This window comes from Anolis carolinensis, unplaced genomic scaffold, assembly GCF_035594765.1.
Source record: "Anolis carolinensis isolate JA03-04 unplaced genomic scaffold, rAnoCar3.1.pri scaffold_13, whole genome shotgun sequence".
Taxonomy (NCBI): domain Eukaryota; kingdom Metazoa; phylum Chordata; class Lepidosauria; order Squamata; family Dactyloidae; genus Anolis; species Anolis carolinensis.
In genome coordinates this window covers 5,643,055-5,661,669 of record NW_026943824.1, presented here as the reverse complement: position 1 = coordinate 5,661,669, position 18,615 = coordinate 5,643,055, and the positions used below count along the sequence as shown (strand labels likewise).

The 18,615-nt window shown below is 39.5% G+C and overlaps 2 protein-coding genes across 10 annotated transcripts in view; one reads left to right on the top strand and one right to left on the bottom strand.

Moving 5' to 3' along the window:
* Positions 1 to 95: 95 nt before the first annotated feature.
* drc3 (dynein regulatory complex subunit 3) lies at positions 96 to 13,938 on the bottom strand. 4 transcript variants are annotated; one of them, XM_062964589.1, is made up of 13 exons: positions 13,782 to 13,938; positions 12,015 to 12,232; positions 11,654 to 11,770; positions 10,319 to 10,485; positions 10,030 to 10,176; positions 9,118 to 9,237; positions 8,441 to 8,553; positions 4,878 to 5,052; positions 4,611 to 4,742; positions 2,594 to 2,664; positions 1,945 to 2,068; positions 737 to 868; positions 96 to 628 (listed from the first exon to the last, which is right to left on the bottom strand). In XM_062964589.1, the coding sequence occupies exons 2-13, from the start codon at positions 12,175 to 12,177 to the stop codon at positions 521 to 523; spliced, it is 1,569 nt and encodes a 522-aa protein (XP_062820659.1). In that variant the 5' UTR covers positions 12,178 to 12,232; positions 13,782 to 13,938; the 3' UTR covers positions 96 to 520. The 4 variants fall into 4 exon arrangements, with proteins under 4 accessions (XP_062820659.1, XP_062820658.1, XP_062820660.1 ...); XM_062964588.1 differs by having other exon boundaries at positions 13,775 to 13,900; XM_062964590.1 differs by lacking the exon at positions 13,782 to 13,938 and adding an exon at positions 13,623 to 13,743.
* A 269-nt stretch (positions 13,939 to 14,207) lies between these two features.
* The window catches only part of tom1l2 (target of myb1 like 2 membrane trafficking protein), a 50,099-nt gene continuing 45,691 nt past the window's right edge, over positions 14,208 to 18,615 (top strand). For all 6 annotated transcript variants that reach the window (XM_062964585.1, XM_062964583.1, XM_062964582.1 and 3 more), the window contains exon 1: positions 14,208 to 14,363. In XM_062964585.1, the coding sequence (XP_062820655.1) occupies positions 14,312 to 14,363 (52 nt within the window). In that variant the 5' untranslated portion in view covers positions 14,208 to 14,311. The remainder of the gene's footprint in view (positions 14,364 to 18,615) is intronic.

The following is an 18,615-nucleotide window of genomic DNA, read 5'->3' as shown; positions in this document are numbered from 1 at the left end:
TTTCCCCGTCTGAAGGATTATACTGATCAGACTATAGCCGTGGATGCAAAGCAGTCCAAGATGCAACAAGGGCCTGCTGAGAAAAAGAGAGCAAGTTTCAAGATTTAGAAAATAGGTTTTATTCACCCAATGAAATATTTGTGAGCTGAGGTTTGCTTTCAGAAAGTTCAGTGGTACTCAAGTGCAACGCCTTTCCTCTTATCTGGCACTCGGCAAGACCAAACAACTCTGTCTTAAAATGTTTATCAGTATTGTCTTTGTATGGGATAAAACTTGAAGAAGGAGAGGACCAAAGTCCTGAAGGTCCAGTGGTTTGTAAGCACACAGCACTGATTTGATTTTATATTAGTCTCCTTTAAAAAATGCCTGAAAGCCCATCAGGAAGAAGGGGGGGGGGGAGAACTGCCTTCTGGGGTAAATCAACACAGATGTTTTTGGTGGGAAGGAGACATTCAAGCAGAATCACTTCCCGGGTGCTAAGGCCAGGATCTGGACATTTTGGTTCTGTACCAAAAGCCAACTACTGCTCCAAAATGTCCCAGTTGTCCAGCTCGCTCCGAAGATGGTCAATGTATTGGTTGATCTCCAGGACGCGGCTTCGGTTCCTGTTGATTTCGTCGTTGTGAACCTGCCGGGATTGAAATCAAGAGTGGGGGCCCGCACTTGAATTCAGCATTTGCCATGAGTTGGAATGGCTCTCGTTCTCTAGCCTAGTGCCAGAGGATTGTCCACTTACCCTTTCTATCAGCACAGAAGCCCAGCTGTTGGATTTGGTCACAATCTCGTCCTCCCGGTTGTCGATCTTGAGGAGGTGGATGTCGTGAGAGGCGTTGACGGCGTTGACAATGGTGTCTTTATCCACAAAAAGCTATGGAAGGAAGGTTAAGGGAGACTGACTTCAAACAGAAGCAATAAAGCAAGTGTTTTGAGTTGCTACTGACCAGGGAGTGCCATAGTTTTGGAGCCACAATTGAAAAGGCTCTATTCCGTGTCTTGCCTGTGATGGGACTAAGAAATTAAAGCCTGTGCTAACTCAAGAAGCAGAAGTACTTCTTGGGGCCGGGCTGTGGTGCAGGCTGTTGAGCAACCAGCTGCAGCCAGCTGCAATGAATCACTCTGACCAGGAGGTCATGAGTTCGAGGCCCGCTTGGAGCCTATGTTTGTCTTGTCTTTGTTCTACCCTGTTTCCCCGAAAATAAGACATCCCCAAAAAATAAGACCTAGTAGAAGTTTTGCTGAATTGCTAAATATAAGACCTTCCCTGAAAGTAAGACCTAGCAAAGTTTTTGTTTGGAAGCATGCCCAGCGCCTGCCAAACAGAACACCAGAGGGTTGTTGTATGTATTTCAGGCTGTGTGGCCATGTTCCAGAAGTATTCTCTCCTGACGTTTCGCCCACATCTATGGCAGGCATCCTCACAGCCTCTGAGGATGCCTGCCATAGATGTGGGCGAAACGTCAGGAGAGAATACTTCTGGAACATGGCTACACAGCCCGAAAGACATACAACAATCCTGTGATCCCGGCCATGAAAGCCTTCGACAACACATAGAACACCAGAGCATGCAGGATTGGTAAATGTACATGCCAGTTGTACATGGAAATAATGGTAGTAACAAGAAATTCTTGATAGGATTCACAGTTTGTTTGGTTATGTTGATTTGTGATGACAACTACTTTAGAGTATATAATAAATGTTCATTTTTTTGTTCAACAATAAATATGAATTTTTCTTCATGGAAAAATAAGACATCCCCTGAAAATAAGACCTAGCACATCTTTGGGAGCAAAAATTAATATAAGACCCTGTCTTATTTTCGAGGAAACACGGTATGTTAAAAGGCATTGAATGTTTGCCTATATGTGTAATGTGATCCGCCCTGAGTCCCCTTCGGGGTGAGAAGGGCGGAATATAAATACTGTAAATAAATAAATGAGTACTTACCATCCGGACGTCATCAGGCATCTCCTCGTCGAACTCGCTTTTCACCACTTTCTCCAGTGTGTTGATGGCTATTTCTAGCAGCTTCTCGTGGTGGTGGTTCTCCAGATCCCGACACTGAGCCATCGTAGAGGTGAGGGTTAAGAAACAAACAGCGGGTACCGATCCTTAGATGTCTTGCCTCCATTTTAATAGGAGATTCAGGCATTAAGGATCCAGGCATTGAACCAAAAAGTCCTTCTATGCAGAGATTCACTCCAATACTGATGAGGATACAAACAAAAAGGGCTTATCTTTTTCCCCAGAGGATTTGTAGTTTTAGCCTTCTCTACCAAAGTGTACAAGATTCTATAACACTGACTCATGGCAGCTAGTGGTGTCAAACCACATTAATTCCACAATGTACATGCATTCCAGGAAACTATGATGGCTGTTCCCAGGTTATAGAAAGAAACCTCAGTCTTCTTGTACACTTCTTGACAGAAAGAGGGGAAAAGGCTGTGTTTTATAGACTCTGGAAATGGTTCCCAAAATGATCTCAATCCTAGTTTACCTCACTTTGCTCTCCAGGGTAGTGTGGACGAACTGAAGAAACCAAAAGTGAAGTATCCATCATGATTGATCATCCTCATGTCTGCTGCAAAAAGGATATAGCCCTTGCTCATTTTCTATAAAGATAGCCACCAGGTCCAAGATGTTTCTTTCGAAATCTTTTATAACTTCCTGATTGAGAGAAGGGGGACATTTGGAATGGGAGAAATTTGACTTTGGTAGAAATCTGCCTAAAAACAAAGCACACGATGCTAACTCCAGGCGTCCTCAAATTTTTAAATCCTTCAGACTGCGGAGGGGCCGAATTATCATTTGGGGAAAAAAACCGAACAAATTCCTATGCACACTGCACATGTCTTATTTGTAGTGCAAAACAACAACAATGAAAGAAGAATACAATATTTAAAAATGAAAACAATTGTAACCAACATAAACCTATCAGGATTTCAATGGGAAGTGTGGGCCTGCTTCTGGCCAATGAGATAGTCAAGTTAATTAGGATTGTTGTTGTTGTTGTGTGCCTTCAAGTGGTTTCAGACTTTGGGCGAACCTAAGTCTAAAATTATGTATTTATTCATTTACTACATTTATTTATTACATTTATATCCCGCCCTTCTCACCCCGAAGGGGACTCAGAGCAGCTGTATGTACATACAATGTATTATATTATTAGCATAGCACAATATTAACATTATATATTACTATATTGAACTATACCACTATACTGTAATACTACATATAATATATATCATATAATTAATATTATATGGTATTATTAATATTATATTGTATAACATTATAATAATACTAGCTGTGCCCGGCCACGCGTTGCTGTGGCGAAGTCTGGTGGTATGGGAAATAAAGTATTGAGGAATTGGTGGTAGTTAAGGTAAAGGGTAAAGGTGTGGAGTCTAGATAATCCAGTTAAAGCAGATAATATAAAATTATATGGGTTATATAGCTGTGTGGAAGGGCCTTGTGGAAGTTAAAAATCTGATAATCTGTATTTTATAGGCAGTGTGGAAGAGGCCTAAGTGAGGCCTAACTCTGCCTGTCCCCTGGGTGAGTGGGTTGCTAGGAGACCAAGTGGGCAGAGCTTAGCCTTCTATCTGGCAGCAATTGTATAAAAACAATTATTCCTCTCCCTCTAATTAGGACTTTATTTTTCTTTTCTTTTTGTTGTATCAAACTAGAGGCATGGATGATGGGTTGTGTTGTCAATTTTCGAGGTTGTGAGGTGTTTAGTTTTGTTGTTTTGGCGGTCGCCAGGATTCCAACACTCTTTTATATATATATAGATTATCAATATTATATGTATATGCAATATATTATATTATTTAAAATGATATAAAAATATTATATTATAAAACTGAGGGCGGGGGCCAGGTAAATGACCTTGGAGGGCCGCATCCGGCCCCCGGGCCTTAGTTTGGGGACTCCTGCTAATTCCTTCCTGACTGTTGTCACTGTTAAGTATCTGGTTTGTCTGGCTGACGATTAGGCTGCTTATTATAAGGTACTAGCTGTGCCCGGCCACGCGTTGCTGTGGCGAAGTCTGGTGGTATGGGAAATAAAGTATTGAGGAATTGGTGGTAGTTAAGGTCAAGGGTCCCCTGGGCTGAGTGGGTTGGTAGGAGACCAAGTGAGCGGAGCTTAGCCTTCTAACTGGCAGCAATTGGATAAAAACAATTATTCCTCTCCCTCTAATTAGGACTTTATTTTTCTTTTCTTTTTGTTGTATAAACCTAGAGGCATGGATGAGGGGTTGTGCTGTCAATTTTCGAAGTTGTGGGGTGTTTAGTTTTGTTGTTTTGTCGGTCGCCAGGATTCCATGACTCTTTTATATATATAGATGGCAGCAATTAGATAAAAACAATTATTCCTCTCCCTCTAATTAGGACTTTATTTTTCTTTTCTTTTTTGTTGTATCAACCTAGAGGCGTGGATGAGGGGTTGTGCTGTCAATTTTCGAGGTTGTGGGGTTTTTACTTTTGTTGTTTTGTCCGCTGCCGTGATGCCATCACTCTTTTATATATATAGAAAGGTAAAGGTTTCCCCTGACATTAAGTCTAGAAAGTCCATCCCTTGCCCAGCTCACCCAATGGACCTCCACTTACCTCTAACTGGTCGACAATTTGCATCTCCAGGCTCATCAATATATCGTAGAGCTTGGAGATGTCTTCGTTGTAATCTGCCAGTTTCAGCTCCGTGAGCTGCGGGTCGCTGGTGTTCTGAATCAAGTCGAGAGTCTGGATGCACAAGTTGGGAGAGAGAAAATCAGAGGCTCCTCTCCCACTGAAGACATGTCTTACATCTGCTACTTGGCTCTAACTGCCCCTTCTCCAAGGGTATATGTGGAGTAAAACCCAGGACCCTCTGCCTACCGCACAATGCTGCTCTTCGAAGTCGCGGATGATTTTGGTCCCCTCTGCTTGGTTTTCAGACAGGGCTTCGTTGAGGCACTCGTAGAAGAGCGCGACTTCGGCTTCTCGCTTCTCGTGCTGCTTCAGGCCGTAGTCAAAGAGAGCCTCGCAAACTTCCACAAACTTGGTCTTGTAGGTGAAACTGGAGTCAAGGGGACAATAACAGAGCAAAGGAGGAGAGAAAGAGAAAAGGATCCCACCCAGCAGCTCCAAGCACCTGCTTCCATATATGTGTGCTTGTGTATATATAGGTAAAGGTAAAGGTTTCCCCTGATGTTAAGTCCAGTCGTGACCGACTCTGGGGGTTGGTGCTCATCTCCATTTCTAAGCCGAAGAGCCGGCGTTGTCCATAGACACCTCCAAGGTCATGTGGCCATTGGCATGACTGCATGGAGCGCCGTTACCTTCCCGCCGGAGCGGTACCTATTGATCTACTCATATTTGCATGTTTTTGAACTGCTAGGCTGGCAGGAGCTGGAGCTAACAGCGGGCATTCATTCCGCTCCTGGGATTTGAACCTGGAACCTTTCGGTCTGCAAGTTCAGCAGCTCAGCGCTTTAACGCACTTCACCACCGGGGCTGTGTATGTATAGTACATATATATTTATTTATATTCAAATATATTTATATTCTATCTATCAATCAATCACTTTCCTACCTACCTGTCTATCTACGTTTGTATGTATTTTCCAAGATGGCTCACATATCCAGCTAGCATTGTGACTCCCAACAACAACTGACCCCACATGACCAACTTTAAGCACTGGCAGGGTTTTTTTGGGGGAGAGGGGGGCAATGACAGAGGATGATAGGAGTTATAGTATTATAGTTATTATTATTAGTTATTATAGTTATTAATATAGTTATTGTATATGCATATATATATATTGGGCCTCTGGTGGTGGCACAGTGTGTTAAAGCGCTGAGCTGCTGAACTTGCAGACTGAAAGGTCCCAGGTTCAAATCCCAGGAGCGGAATGAGCTCCCGCTATTAGTCCCAGCTTCTGCCAACCTAGCAGTTCGAAAACATGCCAATGTGAGTAGATCAATAGGTACCGCTCCGGTGGGAAGGTAATGGCTCCATGCAGTCATGCCAGCCACATGACCTTGGAGGTGTCTATGGACAACGCCGGCTCTTCAGCTTAGAAATGGAGATGAGCACCAACCCCCAGAGTCGGTCACGACTGGACTTAACGTCAGGGGAAAACCTTTACCTTTATCCCTATGCATATAATATTAATAATATTATTTTGGAATACAATATAATACTAATCATACAATATAATAGTGTTAATTATATACTATATATTACATGTAATATTAATAATAATATTACAATATATTGATATAGTACAATATAGTAATTTATTGCCAATATTGTGCTATGCTAATAATATAATATTGTATGTAAATTTAATTTGTAAGCTGCTCTGAGTCCCCTTCGGGGTGAGAAGGGCGGGATATAAGTATAGTAAATATTAAATAAATATAGTTCACCCTACATCTAGAAAATCCTGTGACTCCCACCAAAAATGGATCTGGACCAAACGTGGCACACATAACCCGTCACGAACAACTTAACATACCGGCAAGGTTCCAGGAGAAATTGAGGGAGGATGATGAGTGCTGTGGTCCACCCACATCCAAAGAGCCATGTGTATCCTACATTCAGAGAGCCATATGTATTTCTAATGGGATCATTCATAAAATGCAAAACCAAACAATGACTATTTTTCTAATATTTATCTTTGGAAAAGTCCTAACCCAGGCAATGCTAGGTACCTAAGCTAAGGTGTGTGTATGTGTATGTATTTATATCTATCAGAGTACATAATAATAATAATAATAATAATAATAATAATAATAATAATAATAATAATAACTTTATTTTTATACCCCGCCCCATCTCCCCGAAGGGACTCGGGGCGGCTTACATGGGGCCTAGCCCGATAAAACAATCAAATATCAATGATACAACAATAAAACAATTATACCAATAAAACCTCAATTATCAGTAAAACAATCAATAAAATCGACATGAAGCATACAATATTAAAACAGGAGACTAATTCATAAAACCCAGTACAGAATGTGCTGGAATGGGGAAGGTATTTCACGGTTGAAATGGACAAGAAAGCGCAAAATAACATTGGCAACACCTCAAGAATGGCGCTATTATAAAATGGGCAGATAGATCAGTCCAACAACAAATTAAGTGTCAAAAGCTCCTTCGGAAGGAGAGGCTCTAACTGGAAGGCAAGTCTGGTATGGTATGACACACCTTCCTAAGCTCTTTTAATGTTTCCACTGGAGAAGATGCCATGGGAGACGTGGGATTTAGTGAATCTGTTTTTCAATATATGGCACTAATCTTCAAAACAAAGAATCCTAGATCTGGAAGGAACCCTAAGAGCCATCTGGTCCAACCCCTTGCCTTGGGGAAACAGATAGCACTTCTGAGGGATGTCTATCTAATAATAATAAAACTTTATTTATACCCCGCCACCATCTCCCCAATGGGGACTCGGGGCGGCTTACATGGGGCCATGCCCAGGACAATACAATATAACCATATCATAATGCAATTAAATAATACAATACATAAAATAAACAGTACAACATAAGATCAAAACAGCAGTATAACAAGGGCGGGCCGCATGAACACTACAATTAAAAAACTAGATTAAAAATTAAAAACTGGGTGAGAAAGGGATCAGAATAAAAACCTCGAGGGACAGGGACGTCAGATAGTGAACCAGTCTAGAGGATAAATATTGGGGGGAGTAGCAAAGAACATTTACTCTCCGAAAGCACACCGGAAGAGCCATGTTTTTAAATCTTTCCTGAAGGCTAAAAGGGTGGGGGCTTGCATGATTTCAATGGGCAGCGAGTTCCACAAGCGGGGGGCCACAGCAGAAAAGGCCCTCTCCCTTGTTCCTACAAGGCGGACCTGAGATATAGGTAGTGGCGACAGGAGGGCCTCTAAGATGTGCATAAAGACCTCCAAAGAAAGAGAGTCTACTAAACCTTGAGGCAGCCTGCCCCATTGTCAGAACCTTGGATAAGCGAATATCTTGGATAATAAGGAGGGATTAAGGAAAAGCCTATTACACATCAAATTAGGTTATGATTTTACAAATTAAGCACCAAAACATCATGTTGTACAACAAATTTGACAGAAAAACTAGTTCAATACGCAGTAATGCTATGTAGTAATTACTGTATTTACGAATTTAGCACCAAAATATCACGATGTATTGAAAACATTGACTACAAAAATGCATTGGATAATCCAGAATGTTGGATAAGCGAGTGTTGGATAAGTGAGACTCTACTGTATGTTAAATGTGTTCTTGCCTGTCTCAAAGTAAAGTTGCATTTAATAGTTTGAGGATGCCTCCCGAACCAACAAAAACGGGTGACTTCAAGACTTCAAAGGTGTGCAACTCCGGGTAGAATCGGAAAACAGACTCTGAAATCAACCCGCTCCCAAAGATTTATCTGTCTCAAATAGGGAAGGATATTTTTCCAGGAGTTCTGGTACTCCTGGGAGGTACACCAGCTTGCTTGCTTCAGGATCTTCTGCGTACATGCTGTCAAACAGGAAGGGTCCATTCAGATACTCCACATAGGCAGACTTAAAGAAGAAAGAATAAGAAAGTTATTTAATAACAGGAGTGGAGGGATGTTATTCCTGATTTTATACTTCTCCAAAGAGATGTTCAGAAAGGATGAGGTCCCAGGCAAGAAATATAGATTATCGTAAAAAAGGAATTTATATCGCCCCAAAAGAAACGGTGGCTGTTTCCAAAGCACAAAGAATCCTATAATATCCTATAAAATCCTCTTAAAATTTTATATAATGTGATTTTATTTTATAATGGTATCTGTTTTATATGAACTGTTGTTTTGTAGATTGTTTTATATGAATGGTTGTTTTTACATTGTTTTTAGGCATTGAATTTTTGCCTATTTACTGTAAGCCGCTTTGAGTCCCCTCAGAGAGAAAGGCGGGGTAAAAGTGATGTAAATAAATAAATAAATAAATAAATAAATAAATAATATTTAAACCCAGGATCTAGTTAAACCTCAAACCCAGTGGAATATAGAAAGCTCCAGTTGGGGGATTCTGGGAGCGGTAATCCAAAAAGGTTCCATTTCCACACTGCACATCTCCATGGCAGACCAAATGAGAACTTACCTTGTGGTAGGCCAGCTCTTTATCAGCAGCTTCTTGGATCTTCTGCTTGGACAAAGCCACATATTCCCCATGCTTCATCTCCTCAATGGCATACTGGTATTTGATGAAGGCCATGTCACGCTGGGGAAAGGCGATAAAGACACATGGCTTGAGGACCTTGAGCTTCCTGCCATTCCAGTCAGATCTTTAGAGGTTCTCCAAAGAGCCATATCTACTAGATTTCTCCATTTTTGAATCAACCTCCTCAGTTTGCAAAGGCTGAAATGGGTCCCCTTAAGGGCTAAAAGCCTAGGTGTAAACTCATAATATGGTGATATTTGGAGCTCTAGAGTCTATCTGTAGGGAGTGCTTTGATTGTGTGTTCCTGGATGGCAAAAGGGGGTTGGACTTGATGACCTTTGGGGTCTCTTCCAACTTTTATGATTTTATTAATTATTCAACAGGACAAGTGGAAGGATTGCTTTGTCACCAGCTTAGCCAATCTTTGCTTGTTTTTGGCAAATCAGTATGATTTCATTGCATTTTGTAACACTCTGCACTTTGCCTGGGATCTACGATTTAGTCTCCTGTTTTTAACACTGTATCCTGCTTGTTGATTTTAATGATTGTTTTTATGGATGTTGATGTTTTATACTGGGATAATTGTTTTATTGCTTTGTTATTGTTATTTGTTTGTTTTATCGGGCTAGGCCCCATGTAAGCCGCCCCGAGTCCCTTTGGGGAGATGGGGCGGGGTATAAAAATAAAGTTGTTATTATTATTATTTTGCTTTGGTTGTCATGCACAGAAAAGCGGAGTCATGTCTGTTGGTAATAAAACGAGGTCGAGAATATTATTTTATTGTTGCACGTTTGACGGCTTCATGGATATAGAGGGAAATTCAAATAATTAAATGCAGGACTGCGTCCTTACCGTGTTCTCGTCTACCAGTCGAAAATCCAGGTAGACAAGATCGGGGAGGTAAGCGGCAATAAACATGGCATAAAGGTCATTGTCACAGACCGGATTCTTAGCGAGGTTCAACGTGCGCAAGTTTTTGAACTTCCGGAGATAAATAATCTGTTAACCATAGGACAGAGAGAGATCCAAATTGTTATTATTATTTCATTGAAAAAAAATACAAAATACAATTATATTGGACTCACAGCAACTCTGACAGTTGTCACAGACGCTTAACTTGCTTTATTCACAAAACTCTTACATTTTCCAGAACTTCTATATTGTTGTTTCCTATAGAGAAGACTTGAAGCTCTTCGAGCGTATCCATGTTCTCGATTGTGGAAATCCTGTTGCTGTACAAACTAAGATCCTGCAGTTTCACCAGAGCATCCAAGCCTTCAATGATTTCGATATTGTTGAAGGAGAGATCTAAAAATGAGGAAGACATCGAGACATCCAGAAGCGTTCCTGGAGTGGCTTATTCATCAACAAACAAAGAGAAGTCACTTCTACAAAAAGTCTTCCCGAACCTTTTGGAGAGGCTTTAAAAAGAGGGTGGATAGTTACTGTATATACTCGAGTATAAGCCTAGTTTTTCAGCTCTTTTTTTAAGACTGAAAAAGCCCCCCTCGGCTTATACTCAGGTGAGGCTCCTGGTTGGCTTATATTTGGGTCAGCTTATACTTGAGAATATATTGTACTTTTATTATTTTTCTCTATTATTATTTGTATTATTACATTTATTATTTTTCTCTATTATTGTTGCTTCTATTACATTTATTTTACTCTATTTTTCTTATTATTAATAATACATTTATTATTTCACTCTGATATTATTATTATTGCATTTATTATTTTACTCTATTTATTATTACTTGTATTATTTTCCTGTATTTATTATTATTATTACATGCTTTATTTTATTCTATTATTATTAAAAGGATACATAAGCACATTTACATTGAAGAAGATGAGAATAATGATTTGATCAAAGTTGGACAGTCTTCTCTTAAATTTGAGCTTGATGTAAATATTCAAAAACATTTAACCTACTGATGCCTCAATTAATGTAATTTTATTGGTATCTATTTTTATTTCTGAAATTTACCACCCTCGGCTTATACTGGAGTTAATGTTTTCCCAGTTTTTTGTGGTAAAATTAGGTGCCTTGGCTTATATTCGGGTTGGCTTATACTTGAATATATACGGTATTTTTCAGAGTTGCTTTACGTCTGGAAATACAGTAGAGTCTCACTTATCCAACGTTCTGGATTATCCAACACATTTTTGTAGTCAATGTTTTCAATATATCGTGATATTTTGGTGCTAAATTCATAAATACAGTAATTACTACATAGCATTCCTGCGTATTGAACTACTTTTTCTGTCAAATTTGTTGTCTAACATGATGTTTTGGTGCTTCATTTGTAAAATCATAACCTAATTTGATGTTTAATAGGCTTTTCCTTAATGCCTCCTTATTATCCAACATATTCGCTTATCCAACATTCTGCCGGCCCGCTTATGTTGGATAAGTGAGACTCCACTGTAGTATGATGTTTTCTAAATAGCATGCCTTTACGGCAAAATAGCTTACCTAGCCAGACCAGATAGATCAGACTATCCAATGCTTCTATCTTCTCAATCATATTGTTGTCCAGCTGCAATTTTGTCAGGTTTATGAACTGGAAGAGATTATCAATTTTCAAGATACCTGAAACCACAAGAGAAAGCCAAAGTTCAAGACGGCAAGTGTGAAAAAAATGCAAAACAAGCCAGTTGACATATTTCAGCTTGAACAGACTAGAGGTGCAAAAAAATGCAAAACAAGCTAGTTGACGTATTTCAGCTTTAATAGACTAGCAGTGCATCTACACTGTAGAATGAATGCAGTCAGACTCCACTTTGGCAATTCCCATTGTCTGCTTAAACTGATCATTTTGTACTTCAACACTGACCTCTGAAATCCAGCTGCAGTTCCTTGACGTCTTTGAAGTTGATGCCTTCCTTCTTAGCCAATTGTCCGGCTTCCTCCTGTGGTCCTTGCTCCTCCACTGCTTTCTGCAACATTTCTTCATCGATGACATTGGGTTCGATGCTGTCATATAGCCGGCTGGCCATCTTTCAAAGGAAAGGTTTCTCCCAAGATTTAGGGGAAAGAACACTCTTTCTAAGTCTGTGGAGTAAAAATTGAAATGTTAATGGCATGTAAGAGTGAATATTTGCTCATTTGTAAGCAAGAGCTTCCTTGCGAGTATCTCTATAGCTTAGGAAGCTGTTTCTTAATTTAAAGCATTGGTTTTCTGGCTGATATCTGAACAGAGGATGGGCCGGAGATGTCAATGCCTTGGTCCTTTCATTACAGGCTGATACTTCCTGACAGATATCAGGTGGTGCAATAATGGCTAAACAATATAATTTCCCCAGCATTTTTTTTGTGTCAGGAGTGACTTGAGAAACTGCAAGTCACTTCTGGTGTGAGAGAATTGGCCACCTGCAAGGACATTGCTCAGGGGATGCCTGGATGTTTTGATGTTTTACCATCCTTGTGGGAGGCTTCTCTCGCCTCTCGTATGGGGAGCTGGAGCTGACAGAGGGAGCTCATCCGTGTTCTCCCCGAATTCGAACTGGCAACCTTCAGGTAAGCAACACAACCTTCAAGTCAGCAGTCCTGCCAGCACAAGGCTTTAACCCATTGCGCTACCGGAGGGCGTAGACATCCTGTGATATTGTACATTTTTTCAGATGATTTACAGTAATATTGCACTAATTTCACTCTATAAAATATTATACTGGTTACATTACAGCCTGTCATGTTAATATTATTTATTTATTTATTTATTTGCGACATTTATATCCCGCCCTTCTTACCCCAAAGGGGACTCAGGGCATTTTACAAGTTACAGTACAGTCTCATTTATCCAACATTCGCTTATCTACCATTCTGGATTATCCAATGCATTTTTGTAGTCAATGTTTTCAATACATCATGATATTTTGGTGCTAAATTCATAAATACAGTAATTACTACATAGCATTACTGTGTATTAAACTGCTTTTTCTGTCAAATTTGTTGTATAACATGATGTTTTGGTGCTTAATTTGTAAAATCATAACCTAATTTGATGTTTAATAGGCTTTTCCTTAATCTCTCCTTATTATCCAAGATATTCGCTTATCCAAGCTTCTGCCAGCCCGTTAAGCTTGGATAAGTGAGACTCTACTGTATATTGTACTATATCATTATATGGTAATATTATTAGTAATGTTACATTTAATATATAATATACAATTAATATTATTATATTGTATTATTAGTAGTATAATATTGTATTGCATTATAATATTATTATCAATATATGTATAATATTATATGCAAAATTATATAAATGTATATAAATTATATATATATATATATATATATATATATATATATAAACACTATTTTCATTCTATAATGTACTTTACCAGTTGAATTGCAGCTTGTCATGCTAATATTATATTAATCACTGCTCTGTAGAGTGTTGTACCAGTTGACTCACAGCCTGTCCTGAAGCCAAGCTCACCTTATTTTGCCCAAACTACTACTACTACATGCCGGCCACATGACCTTGGAGGGGTCTACGGACAACGCCGGCTCTTCGGCTTAGAAATGGAGATGAGCACCAACCCCCAGAGTCTATCACGACTGGATTTAACGTCAGGGGAAAACCTTTACCTTTTACCTACTACAATCCCTGTCCAGTCTTTCCTGGTAGGCCTCGTTGCTAGGCAAGCCTCTCCCGTTGCTAAGGCTGGTGGTCACGTGATCACAACATTTCCAACCCCCCCCCCCCCCTCGGGCCTCACGTGATCCGGAAACGCCTTTGGCCATCTCCGCTGCCAATGAGCCCCCCAATGAGAAGCCGCATAAACAATCGCTCCCCGCTCGGGATTGGCTCCTTCTGTGGGATGTTGTCCAATCGGCGGCAGGGCTTTAAAGGATACCCAATAGAATGAGGTCTTTTGGAGGCGAGGCCCGCCTCCTTATTGCTAGTCTTGACGCTTTTGGAAGTCCGGCAACTCAGGCAGGCCGGACGGTGAGTGGCGTGTGTTTCCTCCAATCGCTGTGCGGTGATGGCCTTCATCGGAATTTCCGGGGGTGGGATGAGTGAGACGACGGCGGTGATGCTTGGCTGGCGGAGCTGTCAGTTGGACGAAGGAGGCGGGACGGAGAGTGAGGAACGGAGAGGCCGGGGTTTGTTGTCATCCCAAGATGGAGTTTCTGCTGGGGAACCCCTTCAGCACCCCGGTGGGGCAGAACCTGGGTAAGAGGCCCCTGAGGGGAATTATCCCGCGATGGATATCCCATATGGACAGAGAGAGATTGATATGTATCTGTCTATAGAGATAGCTATCTGAATATAGATAGAGTGAGAGAGATCTGTATTTTGGGTCGCTGTGTGGCCATGTTCCAGAAGCATTCCCTCCTGACATTTCACCACATCTATGGCAGACATCCTCAGGAGAGAATGCTTCTGGAACATGGGTAGATAGATATGTATATCTATGTCTTTATATGGATAAATACATATCTATATCTGTTTATTATTATTATCAATCCATAACCCATATATCTGTATATAAATATAGATAGATATGTATTTATATATATTGAGTTTTTCGGACTGTATGGCCATGTTCCAGAAGCATTATCTCCTGACATTTCACCACATCTATGGCAGACATCCTCAGGAGAGAATGCTTCTGGAACGTGGGTAGATAGATATGTATATCTATGTCTTTATATGGATAAATACATATCTATATCTGTTTATTATTATTATTAATCAATAACCCATATATCTGTATATAAATATAGATATGTATTTATATATATTGAGTTTTTCGGACTGTATGGCCATGTTCCAGAAGCATTCTCTCCTGACGTTTCGCCACATCTATGGCAGGCATCCTCAGGAGAGAATGGCTCAGGAACATGGATAGATAGATATGTATATCTATATCTTTATATGGATAAATACATATTTATATCTGTTTATTATTATTATTAATCCATAACCCATATATCTGTATATAAATATAGATAGATATGTATTTATATATATTGAGTTTTTCGGACTGTATGGCCATGTTCCAGAAGTATTATCTCCTGACGTTTCGCCACATCTATGGCAGGCATCCTCAGGAGAGAATGCTTCGGGAACATGGGTAGATAGATATGTATATCTATATCTTTATATGGATAAATACATATCTATATCTGTATATTATTATTAATAATAATAATAATCCATAACCTTATATCTGTATATAGATCATCCATAGCCCATATATGTGCATATAGATATAGATAGTTATGTATATATATTGAGGGATTAACACAGATAATTTAATAAATGAGTGAGTAGAAAGTTCCAGATACTGCCTTCTCCAGCTCAAATTAAAAATTTATTTTTTATTTATTTATTTAATACATTTATATCCCGCCCTTCTCACCCTGAAGGGGACTCAGAGCAGCTTACAAATTAAATTTATATACAATATTATATTATTAGCATAGCACAATACTGGCAATAAATTACCATATTGTACTATATCTATATATTGTAATAGTATTAATAATATTTCATGTAATATACAATATATAATTAATATTATTATATTGTATTATTGATATTATATTGTATTATTGTATTAAATGCATTGTCTCCAAGGGTGCATCTACACGGGAGAATAAATACAGTTTGATGCCACTTGAACTGCCATGGCTGCAGTGTGATGGAATCCTAGCAGTTGTAGTTTTTCCTGACAAAGAGTGCCAAATTGCTTTAATTTTACAGTGTGAATACACCCCCTTACCTCTCCCCTACTTTCTCTGATAATAATAACAATGCCTTTTTGTCAATGTAAAGTGCTGAAATACAATATTTGTCACATTGACAAAATAGTCATTCTCCCCGGTTCAAGCTCCACGACTTGGGTCTAAATATCTTGCATTTGGGAAAACATTTCTTATGCATCTCCAGCCATTTCTTGTCCATATCCATGTAGGTTTTATAAGGTTTCCTTAGCCTACTATTAACAACAGAGCTGTAGTTTGTATTCCTTATTTATTTGATTTGTTTTTATCCAATCTTCCTCCCAATACAGTATAATGAATCAGGGCATTTGGAAATAGTTTGCAAAATGACCGGATTATTTTTCCTTTTAAGAAGCCAGTTCTTTCTTGCGGGTCTTCCTTTAAATCTGTGAAGTGGTCCGATGGTTGCAAAGGATGTGAAGAAAATGTATTGAGTAGTAGGCGAGAGAGTACTGAACTGTGTGGGCAAAGGTGCTGTGTGTAGAGGGGAAGGAGATGTGAGAAAACTGGATAAAATTGTTCATAGTGTCCTAGATTCTGAGGGGCCTTATGCAACTCCTGCAACCCTACAATAATCTGAAATAAGGTATCTGGAACTGCTAGGAAGCTTTAAATCCCTGGTTGCCAATTGGGCACATGCACATGGGATGGGGGGGAGGGGGGGGCATTTGATTCTTAAGGCAGACAATCACGATTTTTTTTGCATTCCTTACGGTTCTAGGGGCCTCATCTACAATCTATAAATATGTATTGGGACAGGCACATTTTTAAAATTAAAATCTTGAGTGTTCAGGGCAGTCAGCTGGTGTCAATGGAGAGGGGGAAAGAGCAGAGAGTAAACTAGAGAGTGCATGAGCCCAGAAAAAAGGAGGCCACTTTCACTCCGCTCCTCTCAATGTTCTTTTAACGTTACAAGCTGTACAAAATAGATGAAAAATGACTTTTTGTTCTGCGTATGAATGTAGCAAGGCATCCATGGAAAAATCCAAGGCACAATTATTACTCTCATAAATAAGTCTATATTTTTGTATGGAAACAATAAATGGAAAAGGATGATCAACCACAAAAAAATGAACATCAGGTGACAGGATATTGTTCTCGCATCTTCTCACCAAAGACACGCAATGAAGTTGGACATTTGAGTGATTACAGATTACTCCAATCCATTCATTCAGTTGTTTATTTTTCTCTCTTGTGGAAGCCATGTTTTTAGGAAGCTGGTTTAGATCACGTACATGGCCTTGTAGGCTTCCTCCGTGAGAATAAATAGTTCACTTTTGGAGTAATAAGAGTTATATGTAATGGTGCGATTGGAAAGGCATCAGAATTTTAGACAGGCTTAATAGAGACAGGGCCAAAAAAAAGGTTGGGAACCACTGGTTTACAGCAACTTTCTGATTGAGTCAGAGTTCAGAGACTGTGGTTTTCCTGGTTTTAGAAAACAATGACTAAGGCGGAGTGTAAAGCACTGCAAAAGGCGTGTGTCAAGGCACAAGGGACTGGATGACATTGATTTTTACGATCAACTGACTCTTTTAAAAAGAAGGGAGTGTTGCATAATTTAAGTCATGAAATCTATAACTTTAGCCTGCTGCGGAGGACACTAACATTTTAAAATGACTGGGGAACAAGTGCAGTACATTTGTGAGGGCGAATATAATTTAGCAGTGGTTCTTCATCATCTTCAGAGATTGGCAGCATATGCTTGTGATTAACCAGATTTTCAGGATAAATGTGGTTTCTGGGCAAAAGGGAAGGGAAATTCCTCCTGCGGTCAATATCCTGGTAGGATCTGTATGGAGGATATGGAAATGTAATGCACAGGGTGCATTTATACTGGAGAATGAATGCTATGGCTCAGAAAATAGGCCTTTCTTGAAAGCATTTGAGTTTTTTGATAAGGGCAAGCTCTTCACTCATTCATCCACTTGAACATGCCCCATTTCTGCAACCTTTCATCATAGACTTTATTTTCCATACCTTTTCTCTGCTCCTGGTCCAACTTGCCCTTCCTCAAAAACAGGAAGCAATACTCCAAATGAAACCTGAACGATGCAGAAAGTAATGGGACTATTGTTTACCTCGACTTGGAATGTATACCTCTGTTAATGCAGGCCAAGATGGCATTCACTGTCATAGCTGCTGCATCACACTGCTGGCTCATGGTCAACTTATAATAACCCTGTGTTATTGCTAAGCCATGTATCTCCCATCCCACATTAAATTATTGTGGCCTAAATGTAGAATTATGCATTTGTCTCTTACTGAAATTCATTTTAGTCACTTCAGTTCTGTAGTTTATCTCTGTTCTTTTGATTTCCCTTCTTATCTTCCAATTTGTGGTATTCAAATTCAGGTCCCAGCATTCCTTTAAGCTGTCCTAACATCTAACCACATCTTTGTCAGTCCCTATTCCATCACAATTGATGGGGAAACTAGATTATTTTGATTATTTTAACAATTTTAAGTGATGTTAAGTGTTCCTTTAATTCCGTCTTAATATTTCTTTATTGTGTGCATTTTAAATTGTGTAGCTTAAAGGTAAGCCACTTTGCATCTCGATCAAGAGAAAAAAAGCTGGAATAATAATTATAATAGTAGATAGGGCTTTCTTGGTGTCTGTCCCCAAGCAATGGAATTCCCTCCCACGAAAGGCTTGGTTGGGCCCCTCTTTGTTTTCTTTCTGATGGCAAAGA

Coding starts and splice junctions, on each gene's coding strand:
- drc3 (XM_062964589.1), bottom strand. CDS start 12,177: ATGGCCAGCCGGCTATATGACAGCATCGAACCCAATGTCATCGATGAA. Junction 9,238..10,029: donor GACTGGTAGACGAGAACACG/GTAAGGACGCAG, acceptor GCCTTTCCCCAG/CGTGACATGGCCTTCATCAA. Junction 8,554..9,117: donor AAGAGCTGGCCTACCACAAG/GTAAGTTCTCAT, acceptor TTCTTCTTTAAG/TCTGCCTATGTGGAGTATCT.